We start from the raw sequence: 24,262 nt of genomic DNA on the forward strand, positions 1-24,262 counted from the left end.
CTAACTCCTATTCATAGGCAAACTTATTTAGACACCTGCAGCAAAACAAAACACTCATCTCAAAATACAATCTGCTGAGCATATTTTGATTGGGATTCACACCCACATGCAGGATTAACTATCAGTTCCACATAGGTCCTGCAACGCTTGCCTACCACTGGATCATTTCTGATGTGTAGGATTATGAGTCACTTTACATCACTCTCTCCTTATGGAGAGCTACTATTGCTGATGTGGAGTACATCAAGGCTCTGTCCGTGCACGGATTCATTTTAACCTGTATATGAATATCATGGTATTGTATTTATCTCCAATACGAACATCTGTATGCATCAGTATGCTGATGGCGGACACTCAGCCATGACTTGGAGGTTTATATATAAAACTACTTTTTGACTTTCCAAAACTGAATGTACACCGTCTAGGTGAAACCTAATTCTACCAAGACAGAACCACTCTTCCTGCAAATTTCAATCAATCCTGGCCCTGTACAACCGTCTCTTTAGATGGCTCCTTTCTTGGAATATAGTCCATGTAATAACATTGTTTTCCAAAACTTCTTTTGTGAAAATCACTTTTGAAAAAAACATATTTCAATTCACACCGTAATTGTAGTGGTATTTTGATCAAAACATATTTTCATACATTTCGACCTTCCCTTAATATGTTTGTATTTAATTTCGTGTTTTTTATGTTCCTACTTGCATATCGACATCAATTCACAATATATGTATCTACATGCATATCTATCCATCCATCCATATTATGTATACATACACACACACACACATATATATATATATATATATATATATATATATATATATATATATATAGATATACACACTGAGATATCTCTTTTTTTAGGTAAACAAACCACTCAAATATGTGTGTGTATATACACACACACACAATGTATACTTGCAAACACATTTATGAATGTCAAATAATATGCTGAATTGTTTGGGCTGTTAAGGCAATTCATTAACCAGTGGAGAGGCAGGAAAGGGAGACAGAGGAGGTGGAGTGAATATTAATCATGTGATTGAGTGCGACTGGAGAGAGAAAGGCTAAATGAGGCGAAGAAAAATAGAGTACAAAATAGGGGAAACGAGTTTGATTATTATTTAATTTGAAAGCTTCTTTTCAATGTGGCAGAAATACACACTATGTTTTAAGGTATGGTAATATAAACACTGTTATAGTAAGCCTCCTCTTCTTTATTTTGGGTCTCGATTTGCCAATAAGTTTGTGTCTTTTCTTAAATAAGAGCTTCTTTTCAACTTGACAGATACTATATGCTCCAAGGAAACAAAATAAATGTTACAAAACCATCTCACCTGCAATTCTGGTTTTGAGCTTTAGTTTTCCCAACACTCTTGACTCTATTCTCAGATAAAAGTATCCTTGCCATGTTACGGATACATAAATATAGATTTTTAAAGCATCACAATAACATTTAGAAAATGAGACATGCAATTCCGGTTTGGAGCTTTAGACTTCCCAACACGCTTCATTCTAGTCTCAGATACAACACGCTTCACTCTAATCTCAGGTAAACGTATCCTTGCCATGTTACAGATACTTACTATGTGCTTTAACATCACAATAAAATCAATGTGGTAAAAAAATGAGATACACAATTCTGGTTGTGAGCTTTAGATTTCTAAACAAGTTGGTACTCTTAAGGTTTTCAGGCATGAGTGTTTTATCAGCTACATGTCCCCTTTTCTTTTTCCCAGAACACATCAATAACAAATTAGCACTTTTTTCATTTTGCATTAATAATTGCTTCATTGTTTGTGTTTTCCCCTATTACACAACTTCCTAAAAATTGATGTGAGACTAGTTGTCTCGCTACCACAGGGTTCCTCATAAAAGAATTTGCCATGAGATAATGTGCAGAAAAGGCCTCTCTACGATGCTATAATATTTTAAAGAAGAGTGGGGCGCATATAAATGAATCTAAATTAGGTATCCATAAACATATAGAGAGAGTGGGATGGTGGTTACCCGATGGGCCTTGATAATATTCACTCCTCACACCGCCGCTCTCGTCTGGACTCTGTAGGAATTTGTTCCCTCACAGAAATTCTGGAGAGGATCAAGAATATGAGATATTATCTACAGAAAAAAACGACTAAGGTAATAAACACCCAAGTTGGGTAAGGATTGGAAAATAGGGACCAACACCCTGATGAAAGCCAGTGCCATCCTGATGGGGGCGTAGTAGTGGCAGAAACATGTTGGTATATACATTTTTAATCCTTCTAGGGATCTACAGACAGAATAAAAACATTTATGTCGACCCCTAGGTTGTTTTAAACTAAATACTGCACTTTTTGGTCCAGTTATAGAAGGGAAGAGACCTCTCTTCTCTCTTTTCTTTTTCTGTTGTGTCACGTTTACGTGTTGTATGTGTATTATCACATCTTTCCCCTTCTATCTCTACCCTCACCACTTATCTTCGTCTAAAAAAGATTGAGCTCCATCTAGTGTTTTGGTCTGCACCTAGATGTATGATGCGGCCCAATGATGAAGCATGACACTGCAAAATGTGTGAGGGCAGTATTAAGACATGTGTTGTCTTCGCCTGTTCTGTCTTAGGGAGCAGTATATAATCTTTTTTCTGTCTCCCTCCATTGGATCAATGTAGGATCAATAATCTCAATCTGTGGTTGGACAGTGCACAGATGAGAGTGTTTTATGCAGGGCTTCTTTGTTGTGTGTGTTTAATCCATAAACATATGCCCACTCCACATTTTTTCATTTACAAGGAAGCATTTTTTTAAATGTAAAGAATACCTTCCCCTGCAGCCTCAGAACAAGCATTGGCAAGGGCAATCAATTTGGTCTCTATATTTATTGATTAATATTATGGAATGGTGTGTGCCATTTTCAGGTCACGCCAGAGCACTGACCTAAGCTAGTGTATACATGTTCTGAATTAATTTTGTTCCATAGGTGATGAATTTTGAACATTTCCTGGTAGCTTTTAGGTATGTGTACAATTTCAGCGAGCTCCTATTATGATCTTCTTAACTCTGCTTGTTTTCAAGGTGTGCTACGGCTCAGGTTACATGCCTATAGCTGTGATCCAATTGCTTGAGATGGAGTTGAAAAATGTGATTAATGCCCAATGTGTGCGGGTTTCTCTGCTGTCACTGTTGTGGTGGCATATAAACGCAGAGCAGGTCTGGGAACAGACACCAGCCCAGGCAAACAGCTCTGCCGAGCCCTGGAGGGGGGTTGGGAGGAGGTAAGGTGCTAGCAGTATGGCCCACTCCCGGCTCACCGCTTCTGCGTTTGATACAGGGGGCCGATATTGCTGCAAAACCAGCCCCCTGTAACAAAAACGCCCCCAAGGGGCCCAAAACTGGCCCCCACCATGATGGGCCACCGGGGAAACGCCCTGTGCCTGCTATGGCCAGCTGGCCCTGCCTAAACGTGTAGAGTCTAGTGCTCAGTGTGAGCAGTTGCAGGCACATTGCAACTCAAACCATATGGAGCATGTTTATTGCATATAAAATTATTGCAACATTCTTCAAACCGAAATGGTTCAGTTATGAAACAGTTCGGGGAGAGGTGTGGCGCCGCGGCCAGGACTACTTACGCTGGGGATCACAGTTCGATCACCGGCTCTGGCAGCAGGGCTCTGCCCAGCACCATGCGACTCTGGGCAATAGCTCGCTTAATCTTCCCAACAGCCCCCAGCGCCGAGATACCCCTTCGGGGGTAATTTGTGCGCTATACAAGTACTGGATTTACATTTTATTTTAGGGAAGAGGTTTTGATGTACATACATTAGCCATTTTCCATACCATCCAATAATGACTGAGTGGGGGTCCACGGAAGTCTAAGATCTATTGATCTAGACAACCCTATAGGATGCAAGCGCGGTCATTTTAGAAATGTTTCTCTGTAAATACCTAAGTGCCATTGTCAATAAATCTACTCAGGTGTATTCATTGTATAGTGTTCACTATTCGAGGGTCCCTTAGCTGTGAAAGGTAAAAAAAAGGACAGCTTGGCTTTCCCAAATGCTCCTGCGCTTCAATTTTAAAATGTAGAAGATTGGACATTATAAGAACACCGTTGTGGAATTGGATGTTAAATTCATGATAAAAAATATGTTGTTGTCTTAATTTTTGATAGTATTTATGAATGTGTCAAGCACAACAGTTTGGAACACATGTATTAGCTCATGATCTTATTTACATAGGTCATGCTTCATTCAAGGTGCACTAGGCCCCCTTTTTTGGCCAATCCCCCTAGTTTGGTCTTTGAAGGAAAAAAGCCCAGTCAATTCCTCATTTGGTGACTGACAGGTTAAATTCAGATCTGTACATAAGAGATGTTACTCTATTGACCTCTGTGCAAAAAAAAAAAAAACATCAACTGAGGTACCAGAAAAAGGGTGGGGTGGGGGGGGAAGAAATTAAAGTTACATGAAAGAAGACCGATTAAAAGTATACTAGAAAAACATGGAAAGAAAACCGTTCTAGTTAACCCGTTGCATGCTGATGACGTAACCGCTCCGTCATCAGCTGCGGGTGCGCTGTGCTGATGACGAAGCGGTTCCGTCATGGCCCGCCCGGCACGCCTGCGCGGCGCGAATTCCGCGCCTGCGCTGAGCGTTCTATTGAGCGGGGCGGGCCATGACGGAACGGCTCCGTCACAAGCACAGCGCAACTGACGCTGGTGACGGAGCGGTTCCGTCACCAGCATGCGCCCGCCGTATTTCCGCCCCGCCCCCTTAGCACTGCGGCGGAATAGCCGCCGCAGTGAAGGTGTTAAGAGACGAAAAAAAATGAATGAGAACAAAAACGTGGGATGCTAAGTTTGAAATATGGAAACAGAGTAAAATATATCTGTACCACGTTGATTCGATATTAACAGCTCTCTGGCATAGCTTTTGAAGGTTACACTTTATTTTACACCTTTGGCAGAGATTAAAGTTTTATGCCAGTGTAGTTAGTAAATGTATATGTAAGTACATGTATAGTTAACCAAAAGAAACTTTAGATCATTGGCACTGTTCCTGGCTCCATACTAAGGCCTAGTCCTCTGTTCTCGGAGAATTGCTCACCTTGGCCTCCCCACACTGCCAGGATCCGTTTTCTATGGTGTTTCCCTCTTATAACTACTACCCAGAATAGACGTTTGACTATCTTTGTGGATGTATCCAAATTTTTTACTTTATTTACCATTTTATTAAAGACAAAGCAAGGCACCGAATCCAAGTAAATGACATCCCGGGTACAATCACGAGACATTTTCAATATTAGTTCCCTTCGATTCACAGTAGGTAATTCAAAATGTGATATGTCATACATACAATACAGTTAAGGCCCATCCTGAGCGACACAACAGTTAGTGCATCCGTAAACATATCCACTCGCTCCTCCCAACAGCGTATTTTCGAAACAGGAATAGACCAAAGCCAGAGGGAGTGGGCGCCTTATACTTTAGAGTGTTGGTGCGTGGTGCGTACCAGTCTAGCCCACCACAGTTGGGACTATACCCTGCTCCTGCTGTGCGGGGGGGGGCGGTCTTGCTGCTGTGCTGATAAGAAGGCATTGAAGGGGCCCCAGATGTCTTTAGGCCTGGAGGAGGGAGGGATTGTGTCGGCATACTGGTCGCTTCTCATGAAACAGGAAGCTAAGCTTTGAATCCAGCCCCTTCTTGTTGGAGCCCTCTTGCCGCCCCAGTGTATTGCTACCTCTCTTTTAGCCAAGAGTAGAGAAATGGCAGCGAATCTACAAACTTTGAGAGGGAGTTGGACGACGTATCCCAGGAGTGCAAACTCGGGCAGGGGGTTCATCGGCACCTGTATTATCTTGCTCAATGTATGGTGAACTTCCACCCGGAAAGTGTGGATGCGTGGGCATGTCCAGGCTAGGCGTGCAAAGTCTGCTTGAGGGGAATAGCATTGCTGGCAATAATGTGCTCTAGTGGGGTTTATCTTGTGCGCTCTGGCTGGGATAACATATATTCTGCGTAGAAACTTGAAATGCATCAGCTTATGCCTACTATTTAGAGATACTGTTTTGGTCACTTTACAGCAAGCCGTCTATTGTTCGTAAGAGATTGGATTGCCCAAGTCTGCTTTCCAAGCACTGCATACCCTGCAATCGTCCACTGCGATCAGGTCATCACATGCTCTGTAAAGTTGGGATATCAAATGAACCCCCTTGCTACTACCTATCACCATTGTGAGTGTAGGGAAGGACAGAGGTTCTAGTGGGTAGTCCGTGATCTTAGCTCGAAGCGCCGACCGAAGTCTACCCAAGACAAATCTGTCCATAAATGTCACGTCCGGAAGAAGGACGCATCCTCTGGATCAAAAATATGGCCTGCTGGGTACAAGTCGCCCATTTTGACGATATTGAATTTGGTGCAAGTCTTCTGTCCCAATTTTTCGGAGGAGTAAACTGCCTGGGTGTTTGTGATACGGCTCAGTTTAGCCCATGCCCAACAGGTTGTGGAGACCGGTTGAATGTCCTTGGGATCTTGAAGAATACCGAGGGGCAGAACTGGGGCCAAGGTGTCCGGCAGGACAAAATCCGATTCCGGCCTCAGGAAAGTGATCCTGGCATCCAGGTGATACCATGTTTGTGCGAAGCTGCACTGTGCTACCTGGTAGTACAATTGTAGATCCGGAACTCCAAAACCTCCACTATCACATGGAAGTGTCATGACCTGCCATCTCACTCTAGGTGTCTTGTTGCCCCAAACTAGTCTGATTAACTGGGAGCGGAGAGTACTAAAAAATGTTCGTAAGTGGTATCAGGATGTTATGAAATAAATATAAAAACTTCCGGAGCACAATCATTTTAATAAGGGCCACTCGCCCCGCCATGGAGAGAGGGAGCTTTAGCTAGTGGTCTATTTGCGTCTCAAGTTTAGAGATCGCCACACCATAATTGCGGCGGATAATTTGGTCTGTCTTGAGATGAATGTGCACCCCCAGGTACTTCACCGAATCTGAGCACCATTCCAGCGGAAATTCCAGTTCCCATCGGGACATGCTACTTGTGAGGGGGAAGATGACTGAATTATGCCAATTTATCCCCAATCCGGAGAAGGTGCCAAAACAGAGAATTTCTCTTATAAGAGGGTCTAGGTTGGTCTGGGGGTCACGAACATATAAGATTGTGTTGTCAGCATAATAAGAGACCAGCAATGGGACCGTGTGGAACTGTAAACCTCTATGTAGATGCTTCTCCAGGAAATGCCTAATCAGGGGGTCCATTGCTAATATAAACAACAAGGGTGATAAAGGGCACCCCTGTCTTGTGCCACGCTACAGGGGGAAGGGTGCCGACAGGGTACCATTTAGCCGGAGCCTAGCAGTGGGTTGACTATATAACAGAGCCGTGGTGGCAATAAAGCCCTGAGGAATACCCATTTTTTGCATCACAGACAGAAAAAAGGGCCATTCCAAGGAGTCAAATGCTTTTTCGGTGTCTAGTAGGATAGCTGCTGCGGGAGTGTCTGGGTTTATTCTGTGTAGGGTGTTAAATAAGGTGTGGAGGTTGAATGCCGTGGGTCGGTGTGGGACAAAGCCTGACTGGGCCGGGGAGATAATGGATTCCATCAGGAGAGAGAGGAGACATGCTAATGCCTTGGCAAGTATTTTATAGTACAGGTTTAGAAGGGACAGGTGTCGATACGAGCCACATAGCAGGGGGTTATTTCCCTGGTTTGGGGAGTAAAATGATAACCGCTTTACGGAGAGTGGGTGTGAGAACCTGCTTCTCTAATGCTTCGGCATACATATCAAGAAGGCGAGGGATCATTAGGTCCTTGTAGGCTTTGTAAAATTCCCCCGTGAACCCAACAAGCCCGGGGGCGGTGCATGAGTTCAGGATCAGGGATGTAATGGCTTCATTTAAGCTTTCTACCCTAATGGGTACTGCTAGAAAGTCTTGCATGAACCTTTCGAGGTATACTAATGCAACCTCAGATAGGTAAGTCTCCTGGTCAGTACGGTTATGTCCCAGTTTGGTGGTGTACAATGTTTTAAAATAATAGAGAAACTCCTTCTGGATTTCCAGTGGGTCTCCTGTCAATGATTGTAGTTCTGTGATGTATGCTTTCGTGTAGAAGGGTCTGACCATTTGTGCTAATACCCGACCAGGTCGGTCACCTTCCCCATAGACCTTGGTATTATGATATTTCCCCATATAGAGGATTTCCCTTTCAGCAGTCTCCCTGTATTCCAAGAGCAGAGCCGCCCTACTACCACTGTGACTCGGGTCAGCTGCTACCCTTTGCTCAGTGTCCAGGGATCCAAGCTCCCTTTCCACCCGGGCAAGCACACCACGTATATCGCGCAGCACTCCGGAGCTTTTGGACATGCATACCCCCCTCATGTAAGCCTTGAATCCCTCCCATAACATTGCCTCTGTGTCAACTGACCCAGTGTTAAGTTCAAAGTAATCCTCAATCGCTTCCCGGATTTCCTGTCTAAATACATCATCATCTAGGGCACGGCTCGGGAACCTCCACTGCCTCTCAAAGCCTTCGGGGCGTGGGACTTTTAGTGACATCAGCACAGGGAAGTGATCAGAATATGTTCTGGGCAGCGTTTGAAGCTTGTGGAACCAGCGGGAAATATCCGGAGATGCCAACCAATAGTAAAGCCTGGTCCACGTGTCATGAAGACTGGTATAATGTGTATATGTAGTATGACACGGATCTCGAGCGCGGCCCAGGTCTAGAAGTGAAAAGTGCTCACATACGGACTTTAAAGCTTTACGTGCTCGTGGCATGGGGTCAGGCGCAGATGAACTGCTATCGGAGGGTGGGTGTAGGGCAATGTTGAAGTCGCCCCCAAGGAGAAGGGGCACGGGGCCTAGCTGTAGCAATCTAGAAAGTAACGCATAATAAAAATCGGGGGAATCATTGTTGGGACCATATATACATACCAACGCCAGCTTGTGACTCAACAGTGTGCCCACTACAATAACACATCTGCCTTCGTCGTCATGCGTTACAGAGTGACACTTGAAGGGGAGCCGTTTATGTATGTGAATGGCCATACCCGTGGCATAGTTACTATAGTTTGAAAAAAATCTGTCCGGACCCCAGGAGAATGCAAACCGAGCCTGATCGCTAGTAGGAAGGTGTCTCCCCTGCAGGAAGGCTACATCGACCCCGTGCCTTAGCAGATAATGGACAACTTAACGTCTTTTGCGGGTGTTGTTTAAGGCCCGGACATTCCATGTAGCAAGTGTGACGCCCGAAGGGCCAGCATTGTAACCTAACTGTGCCATCTTAGGGAAGTGATCTGAGGAACAAAGAATAACCAAGATTTGAACCCGTCTGACGTGACTGCAAACAAATGTATCATGAATTCAGTTCAAAGCAATAAGAACCAAACCCTTCTTGCCTCCCCCCTCCCCCCGCCCAGCCTTCCCGCCCATCCGGAGAGGCATTACCCACTTTACCAAAACAGCCCATAGTACCAGTATCATCCTCAAAATGGTGAAAAGAAACAAGTGTAGCACATTCTATCGTCACCAATACTATCTCTAGGTGTACACCAAGTGGGGTGAGGTGGGAGGGTGGCGGTGGGGAATATGCAACATGTTAAATCCCAGCATTTACAACAAATAATTAAATGTGCGGCACATGAAGGTAAATCAAGTGTCCGTCAGTCAGCCATGACCAGAGTTCGAGAATAAATCCACACTGACAGCCGAACCACGGTGTGGATGTGAGGGTGTGTCTGTCTCGGTGGGGCGTTTATGGTTGAGTTTGTAAGTGCGGCAGAATTCCTGCACCTCTGTAGGATTCTCAAAGACTCGGACTCGTCCGTTTACCTCCACCCGTAATCTGGCAGGGTATTGCATACCATATTTCAACCTCAGGTCCTGAGCGTTGCTTTAGCTCCGAGATATTTCCTACTCGCATCTTGAACCAGAGCAGTGAAATCAGGGTATAGGGATCGATTGGAGCCCTGCCAAAAGAGTTCGCCTTGCTCACGTGCCAGTCGCAGTGCCGTATTCTTGTCTCTGAAGTTCATTATTCGCGCAATTATGGGCGTAGGCGGGCATCCTGGGTTAGGGCGGGGGCCAAGTGACCTATGGGCATGTTCGACCACGAAGCCAAGAGGGAAGGCTTCTTTCCCAAACAAGTCTATGAGTATCATCTCTACTGGGTTATCCATGGGCTCAGAGGCTGTGGACTCGGGCACGCCCATAAGGCAGATGTTGTTACGACGGCTTCGCCCCTCCAAATCCTCATTTTTCGTCGCAACCTCCTTTAGGATTAGACCATGCGGTCAACCCTTTTCACAGATTGCGCCATTCCATCCTCCATGTCGGACATGCGGGATTCCACCACATCAAGGCGTCGATCGTTTACCTGGATCTTTGCGCCCAGATCTGCTATGTGTTTGTCCAAGGAGTCAAAGCAGACATCTAGCGACTTGAATCTCGCCCTCATTTCCAACAGTAATGGATTCAAGTGGTTAGCTTGGTCCGTCGAGGTAGAAGGAGGTTGCCAACCTTCCGCCATGTAGGTCACGGGTAGGATCCACAAGTTTTTCCATTGGAAGTACGCGTTGCTTAGGGTCTCTGCGGCCCATACCGCAACTGCACTGGAGGGCGCGAAGAAGGAGGTGAGGGTACAGCCAGTGTGTGAGGCTGCTGATGAATTGCTGCAGGGAGAACATTATGTAGCAAGCAGCGTGTGGGATAAACTTGTTGCAGTGTCAAGCATGCGGCATCCACAGCGAGGCTCAGGACCGCGACAGATGGAGCACAAGAAGACCACGCAATGGGTCCCACAGTCCAAGCAGGAGAGGGAGAGAGTGTCCACAGAATGGCAGCCTTGATGGTAGCGGGCGAGGCGCAGAGCAGTCAAAGATATGTATATGCCTGAGCTGGCCCCGTGATGAGAGAGGTGCCAGCTCTTGGATTGGCCCGCCAACTCCAGTGGAGGAAGACCGCGGGCAAATCGCTGCTGTTCCCAGGCGGGCGACGGGGGGAGTTGGGGGATGTGGGCGGCGCAACATGCACTCAGGCACCAGAGCTCAAAGTTGTTGTTGCCCGCGGGAGTGCAGCAGAGATGCCATAACTAGGGTTGTTGTCAGGGCCCACTGTGGAGGGATCAAATAGGCCTCTCCTCCGCCTCAACTGGCAATCGGTGCGTGCACCGCAGGGGAGGCCGAACGGAACCCCGGATCGCGGGACGCCCGCTGTGCCACTTGAAAGAGCTCCGGACGCGCCGAGGCGCATGCCACACCGCCTTCGTGGTGATCCCGGGTCACCTCCTCACTCCGCTACAGGCTCCGCTCTCGAATGGTTCAGCATCGCCGCCATTTTGTAATAGGCTCCGGCAGGGAGAAGGATGGACCACGATCGCTTCTCCACTTCCAAGCTGGATTTCACGCCACAGTCACCACCATCGAGGTGATGTCACGGGGTTGCGCGCCGCATCTGGGTCCGGGAAACAGTCGTTTGGTTGCTGTGGCCGGGAGAGCTTCAGCTCCGTACGGCCATCCCGTTCACGGCGTAGCCACACCCAGACTATCTTTGTGGATTTGCCATGCCCCATCATTCATATTGTTTTAGCTAATACAGGTGCTCAAGTAGTCTTGTGAAGTTATGTGCAAGACTTTGGCGTCCTACCTAATCAAACCATCAAATGGCCTGGTTTACCTGTCTAATTAAGTCTATCCAGGGCCACAGGAATTATGTAATTGTGCAGCTGCGGCAATTTTTGCAAAATTATATATATGCCACATTTGCTATATAATCAATCATCTGTCGCACAATCTGCAGAGCTTAACAAAATAAACATTTGTTCCTAGCTCAAACGGTTCAAAAGTTACTAGCAATGCAGCAACACGTGTTGCAGCGCAATGGAAGGCCCTTTGCAAAACTGGACTGGTCACCTTTCTTTTCCTTACTGTTCTGGTTGGATATCAAACTAGTACTAATGAGGCGGAAACAATGTCCAACAGTGTTACCAGATTTAAAAATTATTAAATAATGAAGTAATACTATTACAAAATGTGCCACATTATGCCGATAATGTGCTTTTTGTTTGTCGCATAATTTACTCAACCCCGTTGCATATTTTGGTTCTCTCCTGCCGCATAATTCCAGCGGCCCTGAGTAGATCATAATATTCACATGGTTAAAACATCCATTTTAAACTCATCGTTTCACATGAGAAAATGTTCCACTTGAAGATTGCATTATATTGAGTAAAATGTGTGCGCTAAAAGTTAGGGAACTACATGTAAATGTAAATGTAGTGTATTTTGTAAAGCGCACAGCTGCCCCAACGGAGCGTCCCAGCGCTGTATAACGCTGTGGAACCCTTCCTGGCTCTCCCTGTGAGGAGTCCCTCCTGGGCACCCCCAAGGTGAAGCCAGGCATCCCAGTGTTGTAGGGGCCGTTGTGGAGATTAGGCAAGCTAGACATTGAGCTCAAGCCCCTGCCGCGTCGGGACTAGAACCCTGGTCCCGGGCCTGATCTCTGCTTCAGAGTCTGCCACTCTAACCAGTGAGCCACACTTCTCCACTGGTTACTCTACATACTCTGGCCTTGCGCCTGATCTACTTTTAAAAAGAGATAAAATGGTCGCTATATTATATCCCTCTCAAAGTCGACAGATTTTTTTTTTTAACCAGAATGTCACCATTTTTGTGTTATCTTTATCGAGTCCACTATAACTTATTTGTAAAAAGTTTCCACTGACAGGTGAGAAGAATCCCCTGCACAGGCCTTGTCAGATAACCCCCCCACCCACTTTCAAATAACACAACCAAAACCTTTACAGCTTGGTATTTCATCGTCGGAGAGTATTTGCTACAAACTCAACAATAAGCCCTTTCACACTAGGCAACGCAGCATATGTTGAATGGCAAATATTCATGTTTGGACAGTATGCATAACCGCTTCCTGCAGGCACTACATTCTAGGTGCCAGCTCAGTGGCTCTCATGTCCTTTGATAATCATTTCTCTTTCACCTGTTTGCTTGAACCTTGCTTTAGTTTAATTTTGAGAGATGTCACTGCTGAAGATAGTAAGAACACTGCTATAGAAGCGACTCATTTAAAAACATTTTTTTAAAGTTTTAATCCACTTATAGGTTTCTTGTTAAGGATTTCAGTAGATTTTTCACATTTTGGAAATTCAAAACAATCCCCGTAAGTGCTCATGTAAATCGGCGCAATTTATATATTTCTGTTAATAATGTGGAAACTCAACACTTTTTTCTCTACCAAGAATGATATTTCCTGGAAGAACAATCCCTTTCCCAACACCCTCTGCAAATGCAAATATAGAGAGAACAACCAATTTGCCTAACAGCTCTCGCGGTTTCTAGAACTGAAGTGTGAGTGCAAATTGGGTGCAGAACCTAATGAGAAAGTTTTGAATTTTCACTAAGTTAAGACTTCGTGGGCGTCCCACTACTTTCTAAATGATCATATTCCTCACCTGCCCTTTACCTCGCAATATCCATGCTGCCATCCCAAAGTTTAAAGGAAAAATGAGCCATATTGTTTGATTGGATGCTGCAGTAAGTGTGATTAAAGAAGAAAACAAGTTACTTACCTGTAACTTTGGTTCCCCAGTATTGGTAACTTTCATAGATTCCCATGCTTTGTATCATTCCCCGTCGTCGGAATGGGAGTCTCGGTAACAAAAATACCATAGCTGTAGGTACAAAAGACCAAGGAAAAAGGCCTAGGCCTCATTCCCTTTTGTAGCATATCACCCTCTTTGTGTAAAAGAGACCAAACTTAGGCCTCAGCCAATCAGAAGTGCCTCACCCCTTAGAACCTTCCTGAAGGAACCTTAGTGCCTCAGATTTTCGTAGCCGTTGTGTACTTAGACATCATATCTGTTGTAGGCTGAGCTTTCCTCGGGGAGGTGGGTGGGCGCATGGGAATCTATGAAAGTTACCAATACTGGGGAACCAAAGTTACAGGTAAGTAACTTGTTTTCTTACCCCAGTATTGGAACTTTCATAGATTCCCATGCTTTGTATCAGAGTAGCAAGCAGTTAGCAACAAAATCACATTTTGCATCATAACATTATAGCAGTAGGTAACATGACAAAAAGATACAAAATGTGACATACGGAAGGTGGGAAAGAAAGGAAAGCTCACCAATTACTGAAAGAGGTTCCTCAGGACAGCCTGTCCTACTGCCGCATCATCTTGTTGTAAGGACTCCAAGCAGTAATGCCTGGTAAAGGTGTGAACGCTGCTCCAGGTAGCAGCTCTGCAAAGGTCTTTAATCTGCACCCCCACGAAGAGGGCTGTTGAAGCCACAGATCTCGTGGAATGTGCTCGAATCTTTCCAGTCAGAGGTTTTCCTGCAGCAGTGTGACAATGCAGAATGGCACTCGTGATCCATCTTGAAACACCTTGTTTGGATAGTGGGAGGCCCTTGCTGGGACCCCCGAAGGCAAAAAATAACTGAGGATTTTCGAAAACCCTTAGTACGTTCCAAATAGAATTTCAAGCCCCGTTGTACATCTAGCGAATGCAATGCCCTTTCTGCTGGTGTAGCCGGTTGAGGAAACGCTTTCAGAATGACCGGCTCATTCAAGTGGAAGTCCGAGGGAACCTTAGGCATTAACCTCGGATTAGTTCTCATGATTACAGTGTTTCTCTTGAATTGAAGGAAGGGTTCTTGGATAGTCAAGGCCTGCAATTCTCCAACACGCCTAGCCGACGTGAGAGAGAGGAGGAGAGCCAATTTCCATGAAAGGTATTTCATGTCAGAACGATGGATTGGTTCAAATGGGCCCTTCATGAGTTGAGAAAGGACTAGATTCAGATGCCATGTCGGAGGAGGCGGTCTGACTCTGAACAAGCCCTTTAGAAAGTGCTTGACAATTCTGGAAGTCCACAGGGAGGGCCCAGACCCAGTCCTTCTGAACCTCGATATTGCCGCCAAATGGACCTTAATCGATGAATGGGCTAGTCCCGACTTAGCCAAGGACAGCAGATAAGGAAGGATCTGATGAGGCTTGGAAGCAAAAGGATCAATGCTTTCTTTCCTGCACCAGCAACAAAATATTTTCCACTTAAGACGGTAAGTTCTGTTCGTAGAAGGAGCCTTTGCCTGGGAAAGGACCTCCTTAATCTCTCTTGATATGGGTAGGTTCATAAACTCTCGCTGCTCAGGAGCCATGCAGTCAGGTGTAATGACCGTGGATCTGGGTGCCAAACTTGTCCTTCGGACATTGTGAGGAGGTCTGGCAGAACCTCCAAAGGAAGTGGAGGGGCTATAGACAGCAGATGGAGTTCCGTGAACCAGGATTGCCTCGGCCAAGCAGGGGCTATCAGGATCATCCTGCACGGCTCCACCTTGATCTTCCTGATGAGCCGTGGGATCAGAGGTATGGGAGGAAAAGCGTAGACAAATGTGCTCGACCATGCTATCGAAAGTGCACTCCCCAGAGAACCTCGATGGGAAAGCCTGCTTGCATAAGACGGGCATTTCTTGTTGGTCGGAGTGGCAAAAAGATCGATCTCCGGTCTGCCCCACTGGCTGAAGACCTCCTCCAAAACTCTCTGATTAAATTCCCATTCGTGGCTGACTGAGGATGACCTGCTCAGTCTGTCGGCGTTTTCGTTTAGGACCCCTGGCAAGTGTTCTGCCTTCAGCGATATCCTCTGAAGGATCGCCCATTCCCAGATCTGTTGAGCTTCTTGCAACAATGGACGAGATCAGGTTCCTTCTTAATTGTTCACATAGTGCATGGCTGTGGTGTTGTCCGTCCTGATAAGCACTTGTGAACCTTCCAGGCGAGGAAGAAAAGCTTGCAGAGCCAGTCTTATTGCCCTTAGCTCTAACAGGTTGATGTGGAGATGTTTCTCCTGGGGCGACCAATGACCGCTGACATGCAGGTCTTGCATCACTGCTCCCCAACCCTCCAATGACGCATCCGTTGTTACCACTTGTAGAGACGTGTCGCTTACGAAGGATAGACCTTGGGACAAGTTGTCGTGATCTGTCCACCATAAGGCCGCTTCCTTCATCATTGGAGTGACGGTCACTCTGTCCTCGAATGAACCGTGGACCTTTTTCCACTGGTTGTCCAGTTGTTCCTGCAGAGGACGCATCCTTAGTCTGCAATGGGGAATTAGTGGAATACACGATGAAATCACTCCCAGTAGAGACTTGTAGCGGCGTACTGAAAGACACTTTCTTGCGTGTAAGCCCAGGGCCAAGGTCTGTAATTTTTCCCTCCTTTCTGGAGTAGGGAAGGCTTTTGAGAGGTTTGAATCCAAGATGGCTCCTAGGAAGCGAGCCTTTCTGGACGGGACCAGGGAGGACTTTCCGATGTTCAGAGTGAGTCCCAGATTCTGAAACAAATTGGTACAAGCTTGAACAGCCTCGAGCGCTGCCTCCCTGGACGGAGCTTTCAGCAACCAGTCGTCCAGGTAGGGGAAGACTTGGAAATGGTTCCTTTGCAGGAAAGCTGCTACTGGCGCCAGCACCTTCGTAAAAATTCTCGGGGCTGAGCAGAGTCCAAAGGGTAAAACCCTGAACTGAAAATGGCTCTTGGCTACTGCGAATCGCAGAAACCTTCTGTGTGCTGGGTGAATCGGAACGTGGAAATACGCATCCTCGAGATAGAGTGTGGCCATGAAATCCCCCGGACTGATAAGCTTCAAGATGTCCTGGAGAGAGACCATCCGGAAAGACAGGGAGATGAGACAGGTATTTAGCTCCCTGAGGTCTAAAATGGGACGCCATGTCTCTAGCGTCTTCCGCACCAGGAAGAACCTGGAATAGAATCCTTGTCCCCGTTGGTTTGAGGGGGCCGGCTCTATCGCTCCCTTCCGGAGCATCTGTTGGAACTCCAGCCGCAGGAGACGCTGGTGTTTCGACGGGATGGCTGCCGGGGGCTTGGGTGGAGGGACTTGCGTGAATTCCAAGGTATGCCCTTTCCGAATGATGTTGAGCACCCAACGGTCCGATGTTATCCTGGACCAGTTTTGAAGGTATTTGGTGACCCTGCCTCCAACTGATGATCTTTTGAAGGAGGGTCCAGTAGGAAGAGCCAGGAGGCCGCTATTGGCGCTTGGACGAATCTCGCCCAGCCTGTTTCCCTTTATTGTAAGGCCTAGAGTAGTTGGTAGACTGGCCCTGCCGTTGTTGATAAGGCTGACAGTATTGCTGGCTGGGGACCTGAGCCCGTGGAGGAATAGCGCTGCTGGAAGGATCCCCTGTAGTTACCACCTCGGCCTCTGGATCCCTTAAAATGAGACTTTTGGTATTGAAGGGTCCCCAAGGACCTGGCCGTCTCCGTGTCCTTTTTTATTTCTTGCAGAGTGTCGTAAATGAGTTTTCCGAACAATGCCTCACCATCAAAGGGAAGATCCAGGACCTTGTTTTGGATCTCAGGTCGAAACCAAGTAGCCTTGAGCCATCCTTGGCGATGGAGGACTGCCGCCCCAGCCAAGGAACGGAACGCCGTTGTTGCAATATCCATTGCACAGTCAATGATCTCCATCGACGTCGCTTCTCCCTCTTGCAATACCTTTTTTGCCTCAGATGTTGACTCCGGAGGCAGCTGGTCAAGGTACGGGGCGACATCACACCAAAGCTGGCGGTCGTATCTACCCAAGATCGCCAGGGCATTAGCAGTTCGCACCAGCAAACTCGCCATCGATGAGAATCTTTTTCCCGCATTATCCAACCTCCGCCCTTCCTTGTCCGGAGGAGTTGTTAAGGGAGCAGAGGGGTTATGGGATTTCCTCTGCGCTGCCTGCGAGATAACGGAGTTTGGTCTTGGATGACCCGTTAAGGCCGCCGGACAATCGTCGGGTGCCTTGCACTTCTTATCCAGACGCGGTAGCACCGGGACCACCGTCACCGGGTTCTTCATGGCCTTTATGCCCTCTTTCCATAGATGACCCACAATAGGAATGGACCTAGTAGATTTCTTAAAGGGTTCTTTGAAATCATATAGGAAACAATCTGTAGTAACCTTAGGCTTGGCCAATTTGAATCTACCAGCAGCTCTTTCCATCAGCTGATGGAAGCCCCCAATGTCCACTGGCGGGGAATCCGCCGGATCCGGGACTGGCGATGCGGGATCTGGAATGATATATTCATCATATTCAGTATTAGGAATAGTCATGATCCGACTGCTGATCCTCATCCGAGGAATCATCATGGGCCTCCTGCAGCCCGGAGGAATCCTGTTGGAAGGATGTCGGAGGCGGAGGAGAAACTTGAGCCGGAAAACTTGGCGTCACTGACGATGCCGAAATCACTGCAGGCGCAGCAGGTGTTGATGGGACCGGAATTGGCCTATTCGCCTTAGATTTATAGTCCTGCAACATCTTATGCAGATCTTGAAGAAAAGAAGATGGCACTGAAACCATATCCTGCCCAGAGAGGTGTTGTGACTGGGCCAATTGATGATGACCAACTTCCTCGTGGACGTATTCGCCCTCAGAGTCCGTCTCCTGGCCTTTTACTAGAAGTTGGGAGGGACTATTGGCATAGCTGTACGAGTCCTGGTCATCCTCCTCTGACTCCCCTTCCTGAAAAAGCATGGTTGGCAGTAGGGGAGACACACTCCTCTGAGAAGTCATCTCCGGCGTGATTCTTGTCACAGAAATCGTAATTCTCTTTTCAGAGGATAAGATCGTCGTCAACGGTTGAACACGCGTCGACGAGATCGGGGTCGTCGAACTCGTCGACGATGAAACTGTCTACGCTCCAGCTGTCGTCATTGTCAAAGTGGTCGTCGTCGACGTCGTCACCATCGTCGTCGACGTCGTCACCATCGTCGTCGGCGACACTAACTCTCGTCGTCGGCGCCTTTGTTGTCGGCGTCTTCGTCGTCGACGCCTTCGTCGTCTGCAAATCTTCCGTCGACGCTGCTGAATCCGCCGTCGGCGGTACATTCGTCGACGAAGCCCCTGTCGACGGGATCGTCGACGATAACAATTTCGATTTCGATTTTTTTCGTCGAAGGAACCTCCGCCATTGACGTCTTCGTCGCCGAGCACTTAGAACTCCTCTCAGAAGACTGGGATGAAGGTTTCTTGAAGGTTGACGCAGTCTTCTCACCTTTGGAAGGCGTAGCAGGTGCTACCCTCTCCTTTTCACCTCGGTGAGGAGATTTGCTGGGACCTGGGCTCTCAGACTCACTAGGGGTCTTTTTTGTGGCCTTAGAAGATCTTACCACAGAAGGAGAAGGGGAACCCCTACCCCTCTTCACTGACCTTCTAGAGGAAGACATCGACGCTGCATCCTCGCTGTCACTAGAGACAGTGTCCTTCCTGGTTTTCAGCTTCTGGAGCCATGTCAAAAGTCTACCCTCACGGTCCCGGAGGGTCTTGGTCGAAAAGGTGCGACAGATCTTGCAGTCCGCAGCCTGGTGGTCAGGATAGAGGCTATAGATGCAGTCTTTGTGCTTATCCTCCACAAAAAGCCTTTTCTTGCCACAGGTGGAACATGGCTTGAAAAGGGCTTTTTTTCTTCTCCGTTTCAGACATCCTGGAAGGAGCTAACAATCCTGAAGTGAATCTGAAAGATTCTGAAGAAAAAATCCTGAAGAAATTCCTTTGAAGAGTAAAAGTTGAGCAGAGCTCAAAGGAGACTCCCTAAGCACAACGTGCGGTAGGAAATCTGAGGCACTGAGGTTCCTTCAGGAAGGTTCTAAGGGGTGAGGCACTTCTGATTGGCTGAGGCCTAAGTTTGGTCTCTTTTACACAAAGAGGGTGATATGCTACAAAAGGGAATGAGGCCTAGGCCTTTTTCCTTGGTCTTTAGTACCTACAGCTATGGTATTTTTGTTACCGAGACTCCCATTCCGACGACGGGGAATGATACAAAGCATGGGAAGCTATGAAAGTTCCAATACTGGGGTAATGTGAAAATCCTCAAATACTGATTTCGCAACTCCAAAGTTAAAAGTTGTAGCCCCTAATTCACATTTGTGTGCCTGTAAATCTAATTTATGAACACAAAACCATTCCTGAAGGAGGCTTTAAGAGAAAATGTTTTCCCATATCCAGTAATTCCTAGAGCTTAAACTAAGGAAAACTGGAAATCACAGACTATTTTAACAACTAACTGCCTGCATGGCATCAAGAAGGCAGTAGCAGTTGGGTACACTCTTGGGTGCTCTTGAATTCCAGGCTCAGAGAGAGAGAAAAAAGGTTAAAAAAAAAAAAAGTAAAATCACAATCTCCCCATGCCTAACAAAAAAATCAATGTGTCCATCTGTAACGCAACTGGTGCTCATGTAAAGCACTCCGATACCTTCATGTCTAGTTTGTGCTATAAAAAACAAAAAAATTAGAGGAGAGAAAATCTGCGAAAATGTATGCCTGGGGAATTTAGAGCACTGTACTAATGGAATGGGTTATGCACAATTGTTAGAGTTGACAACAGGCAAAGGCAGTAAACAGGGCAGTAACAGCCATGTTTACTCTCTGTAGTTATTGTCTTGGTCTTTCATTCGCCACATATCAGCAAATAGAAAGTTGATGAAGTATAGGACAGGTGTTTTTCGCGGTTCAAAGGGTGCCTATTTCACAGTTTCTCTGCCCCAAGAGATTTGGTGAATTGACATCAATGAGAACAAAAAGTCTTGATCAGACAGACCATTGTAAGCATTGATCTTAATAGGGTACATATCAAGACCTGGTGTAGGAGGCTGGCATAGTGAGGTTAGAATACCTGTTTAATTTCAATTTTCAAATAACTTCTAAATCCTGTTTTGTGAATAAGCAAAATGTCAAGCTTTTTGTAAATATAAACTTCAAATGAAATAAGGACGGGTGCTTCGGTGCCATGGTAAGCACAGAAAAACAATGCAGTTAACGATAAGGGAAAAACACAAAGAGGAAGAAAAAATTGGCCTTACTGTAGGTGCGAAAGTGCAGGTTTTTCAGGTGTCAGCTTTTTCGGTGGATCTGCGGCTTTATGTGCAGGCGGGTATTTTGGCAACACTTGTGGCTTGAATAGTCCAGGCTTGGTGGGCTCTTGAGGAACTGGAGACCCTTTAGTGTGTTCAGTAAGCAGGGTTTTGGGTTTTGTGGGTGGAACAGGGGGCGGTACATGAGGAGACACATTCATGTGTTTCAATGCAGTCCCAAGGTCACCGGGAGAGGGTGCGTATCTATTGACACTTGTAACTGTAGTCTTTGACGAGTGACTAGCACTCAACGTTCTTACATCTGCACTTGAGTTTCTGGGGTAGGATATGGGTGGTAGAACAGGCGGTGGGCCGCTGGGTGGCATGGAGGAATTTGGTGCCTTGCCACTTACAGGCAGGACGACAGTCTTCTTAGGAGGAGGCAGCGGGGGCTGAGGTTTGCTCGGTGCAACTGGAATCGTGGGTATCCTTTGTGAATTAAATGAACCTGGAGGCGGCGGAGGTGGGTAATTTGGTGGAGGAATTGAGGAATTTGCAGCATCTGCACAAATACAAGCAAAACACGCAGTTATCAGTTACTTTCAGCCGTCCAGTTTAATATGGCCTAAACTCCAGGTTTTCCTACTTCCATTATAGGTTTCTCTTATCAAGTTCTGCCCCACACCATCCTCGCTATTGCCCATAGAGTTCATTATGGAAGCGCCTACCTTCTTAAGGAGAAAATTCAGTAAAGCATGTATAAATGTTCTAACCAAGGGAGCCGTGTGACTTACAATAGATGAAAATGGTATTTGACTACTTGATTGTTGCTTGTCTGTGTCTATGCTGGAAAGTGCCATTTTCACCTAGCACAGGCCCTCCCTCAGCTCTCTTAGCTCCTCCTCATGGGCTCTTCTTAAACCACCAGATGTTTGACGGTCCCACTTAGATCATGGAGCTTTCAGCTCGCAGCACCCCCTCCACAGACTAAATCTTTGGCTTCTTTCAAACCACAAATAATTCCACAATGGCACTAAAACCTGGCTTTTCAGCTCACATAGAATGCAGCAGAATTGAAATCGCTCGCTGTTTTAATTTTGTTTTTATTTCCTATTGTCTGTCGTTTGCAGACAAATAGGCTTCACTCCTGCTTTCTGTTGTTCTGCCATTTTTCCTTCTTTTTGATCCACCAGCACTCCAAGTTTGCATTAGGGGACATGTCCCCTAAATTGCAATGGTGCCCTACTTTAATGGATCTAATGCACATGTGCACAGTGGATGTACACATGGTCGTGCCAAAGGCAAGCCTGTCTGAGCCCAGTTCCAGGCTACACCTTTGCACCCATGCCTTACTACTCTGCGAACTTCCTTCACTATAGCGAATCACATGGTAAGGGCTGAGCATGCAAGCACGCTCTTACTCGCCTTGGATTCTCCACTAATTACTTCTGCAAGATTTCTTCTCTGATTGCCCCACTTTACTGACCTGCTGCTGAACAACCAAAGATGCCCACCTCTACTTCCGCAACTACATTATCTAGTTTTCCTTCAAAGTACGCTCTTTCCCCAAAGACCATAAAGACATCACGGAATTTATTGATGTCAACTGCCAAACCTGCTGCCATTTTGACAGGCTGTTCCTTGGTTCGCCTTGATCGTACCATCAAACTTGAGGGAGGCATAGCCATTGTGTACTGTACGTGTCTCTTTTAACGTTGTTGATACCAGGGCCATCGATGAAGCCAAATACCTAATTTGTAACTTTCAATCCTTTGAACTCCTTTGCTGGTGCACTCATTTTAGACTGCCTGTTTTCCTTGCTCTATGTGTTTTTAATTTTTTTTAATTAAAAAAAAAAAATCTTTTTATTGGTATTTACAGGTTACATATAATGATAGACATATAAACTTGACGTTCTTAGGATGATCATCGCCTTGGGCCTTTGTTGTGAGATTGACTGTTCGACATTGTACGCCCTTAGGTGGCTCACAAGTACCATTTAACACTTATTTTCGCCTTTGACGTGTTTCTCGTTAGAACATAAAACATAAAACGCAAAACATACGGTGATGGTGGTTGTTTGTGACAGAAAGCTACAACCAGATTAGAGGTTGGGTTAAGCTTTGTCTATGGAGGTTTGAAGGAGTCTATGAATGTATCTAGTTTAGACCACATCTTTCTGTTGGGGTGTCTTCCTCGTGTCTTTCTGAGTGTGGTGTAGTCTGCCCCTCTGAGGAAGATCACCCAGTTCAGCCACCCTTTGAATGTGGCCTTGGCGGTGTTCTTCCAGTTTGTGAGTACTATCTTAGTTGCTGAAGTGAGGAGGAAGTCGAGGAGGTTTCTGTCCTCTGGAGTGGAAATGTCTGGTGTGATGTGTGCTGTGACGATTGTGGCGAATGTTTGCCTAAGGCTGCAGCCCAGCATTCTGTTTGTGAAGTCTAGCACCTTCTTCCAGAAGTCTTTGACTTTTGTGCAGCTAAAGATGAGGTGATCTAGGTCCCCCCTATCTGTTCCGCAGTTCCAGCAGGTGTCGTTGTCCTTTCGACCTATAGAGGCTAGGCGAGCCGGTGTCCAATAGGCTTGGTGGAGTAGCCAGAATTTGGTCTGTGCTAATACTGGGGATATCATATTTTTTATGGGGATGCCCACAGTGTTTGTAGTTCTTGTTCTGTCAGTTTGGATTTTGTCTCGGTTTCCCAGTAGGTCGTCTTTTTGGCGTTAAGTTTGGATGTGACGGGTCGGAGTAGTTTGTATAGAAGTGATACTTGGTGCCCTGTCTTGTTTATGTTATCCATAAACTGGAAGATGGATGGGGTTTGTCTGTGTAGTTTTGCTTTAGTTAAGGCTGTTTTGATAGCTCATGTTTAGTGTTGTCCGCTTGTATTTAATCTTGTGGTTGGACCAGAGTGTCTCCCACTGCGAGTTTTTGATGCCGATTTCTAGGTTATGGTCTAGCTTCAGTAGCGCTTGTTTCGTGAACTTTAGGATCGGATTGCTATTGGGTGCTTGTTTGCTGGATGTTAGCAATGCGAGTGGCTCGGTGTTGTTCAGTATGGCTTTCTCTATGGCCAGCCATGTTGGCGTGTATTTTTGCATGGGGAGCAGCCAGTGCATCCCTTGTCTGGCTATGAATGCTAGCTGAAACGTTTTCAGATCCGCTAAGTTGAGCCCGCCCAATTTTTCCCCCAGTCTCAGCTTACGGAGGCCTATTCTAGCTTTTTTCCCTCTCCATATGAATTTGTTGATCAATAGGTCTATTCTCTTGTAGAAGTCTTCTGTCAGGGGCATGGGAAGCATGTCTGCTAGGTAGTTGACCTACAACACTCTGAAAAATGTCTGCAACAGATTTGAGCTTCAGGACCCATGGAGACTACAGCACCCAGACACCAGGGA

At 46.3% G+C, this 24,262-nt stretch overlaps 1 protein-coding gene across 11 annotated transcripts in view; it reads right to left on the reverse strand.

Annotated features, from left to right (window-relative positions):
• Nucleotides 1-24,262, reverse strand: part of SH3BP2 (SH3 domain binding protein 2) — a 420,756-nt gene that overhangs the window by 26,993 nt on the left and 369,501 nt on the right. For all 11 annotated transcript variants that reach the window (XM_078678566.1, XM_078678567.1, XM_078678568.1 and 8 more), the window contains one exon: nucleotides 20,879-21,431. In XM_078678566.1, coding sequence (XP_078534692.1) covers nucleotides 20,879-21,431 — 553 coding nt within the window. The remainder of the gene's footprint in view (nucleotides 1-20,878; nucleotides 21,432-24,262) is intronic.

This window comes from Lissotriton helveticus, chromosome 2_2, assembly GCF_964261635.1.
Source record: "Lissotriton helveticus chromosome 2_2, aLisHel1.1, whole genome shotgun sequence".
In the NCBI taxonomy this organism is placed as follows: domain Eukaryota; kingdom Metazoa; phylum Chordata; class Amphibia; order Caudata; family Salamandridae; genus Lissotriton; species Lissotriton helveticus.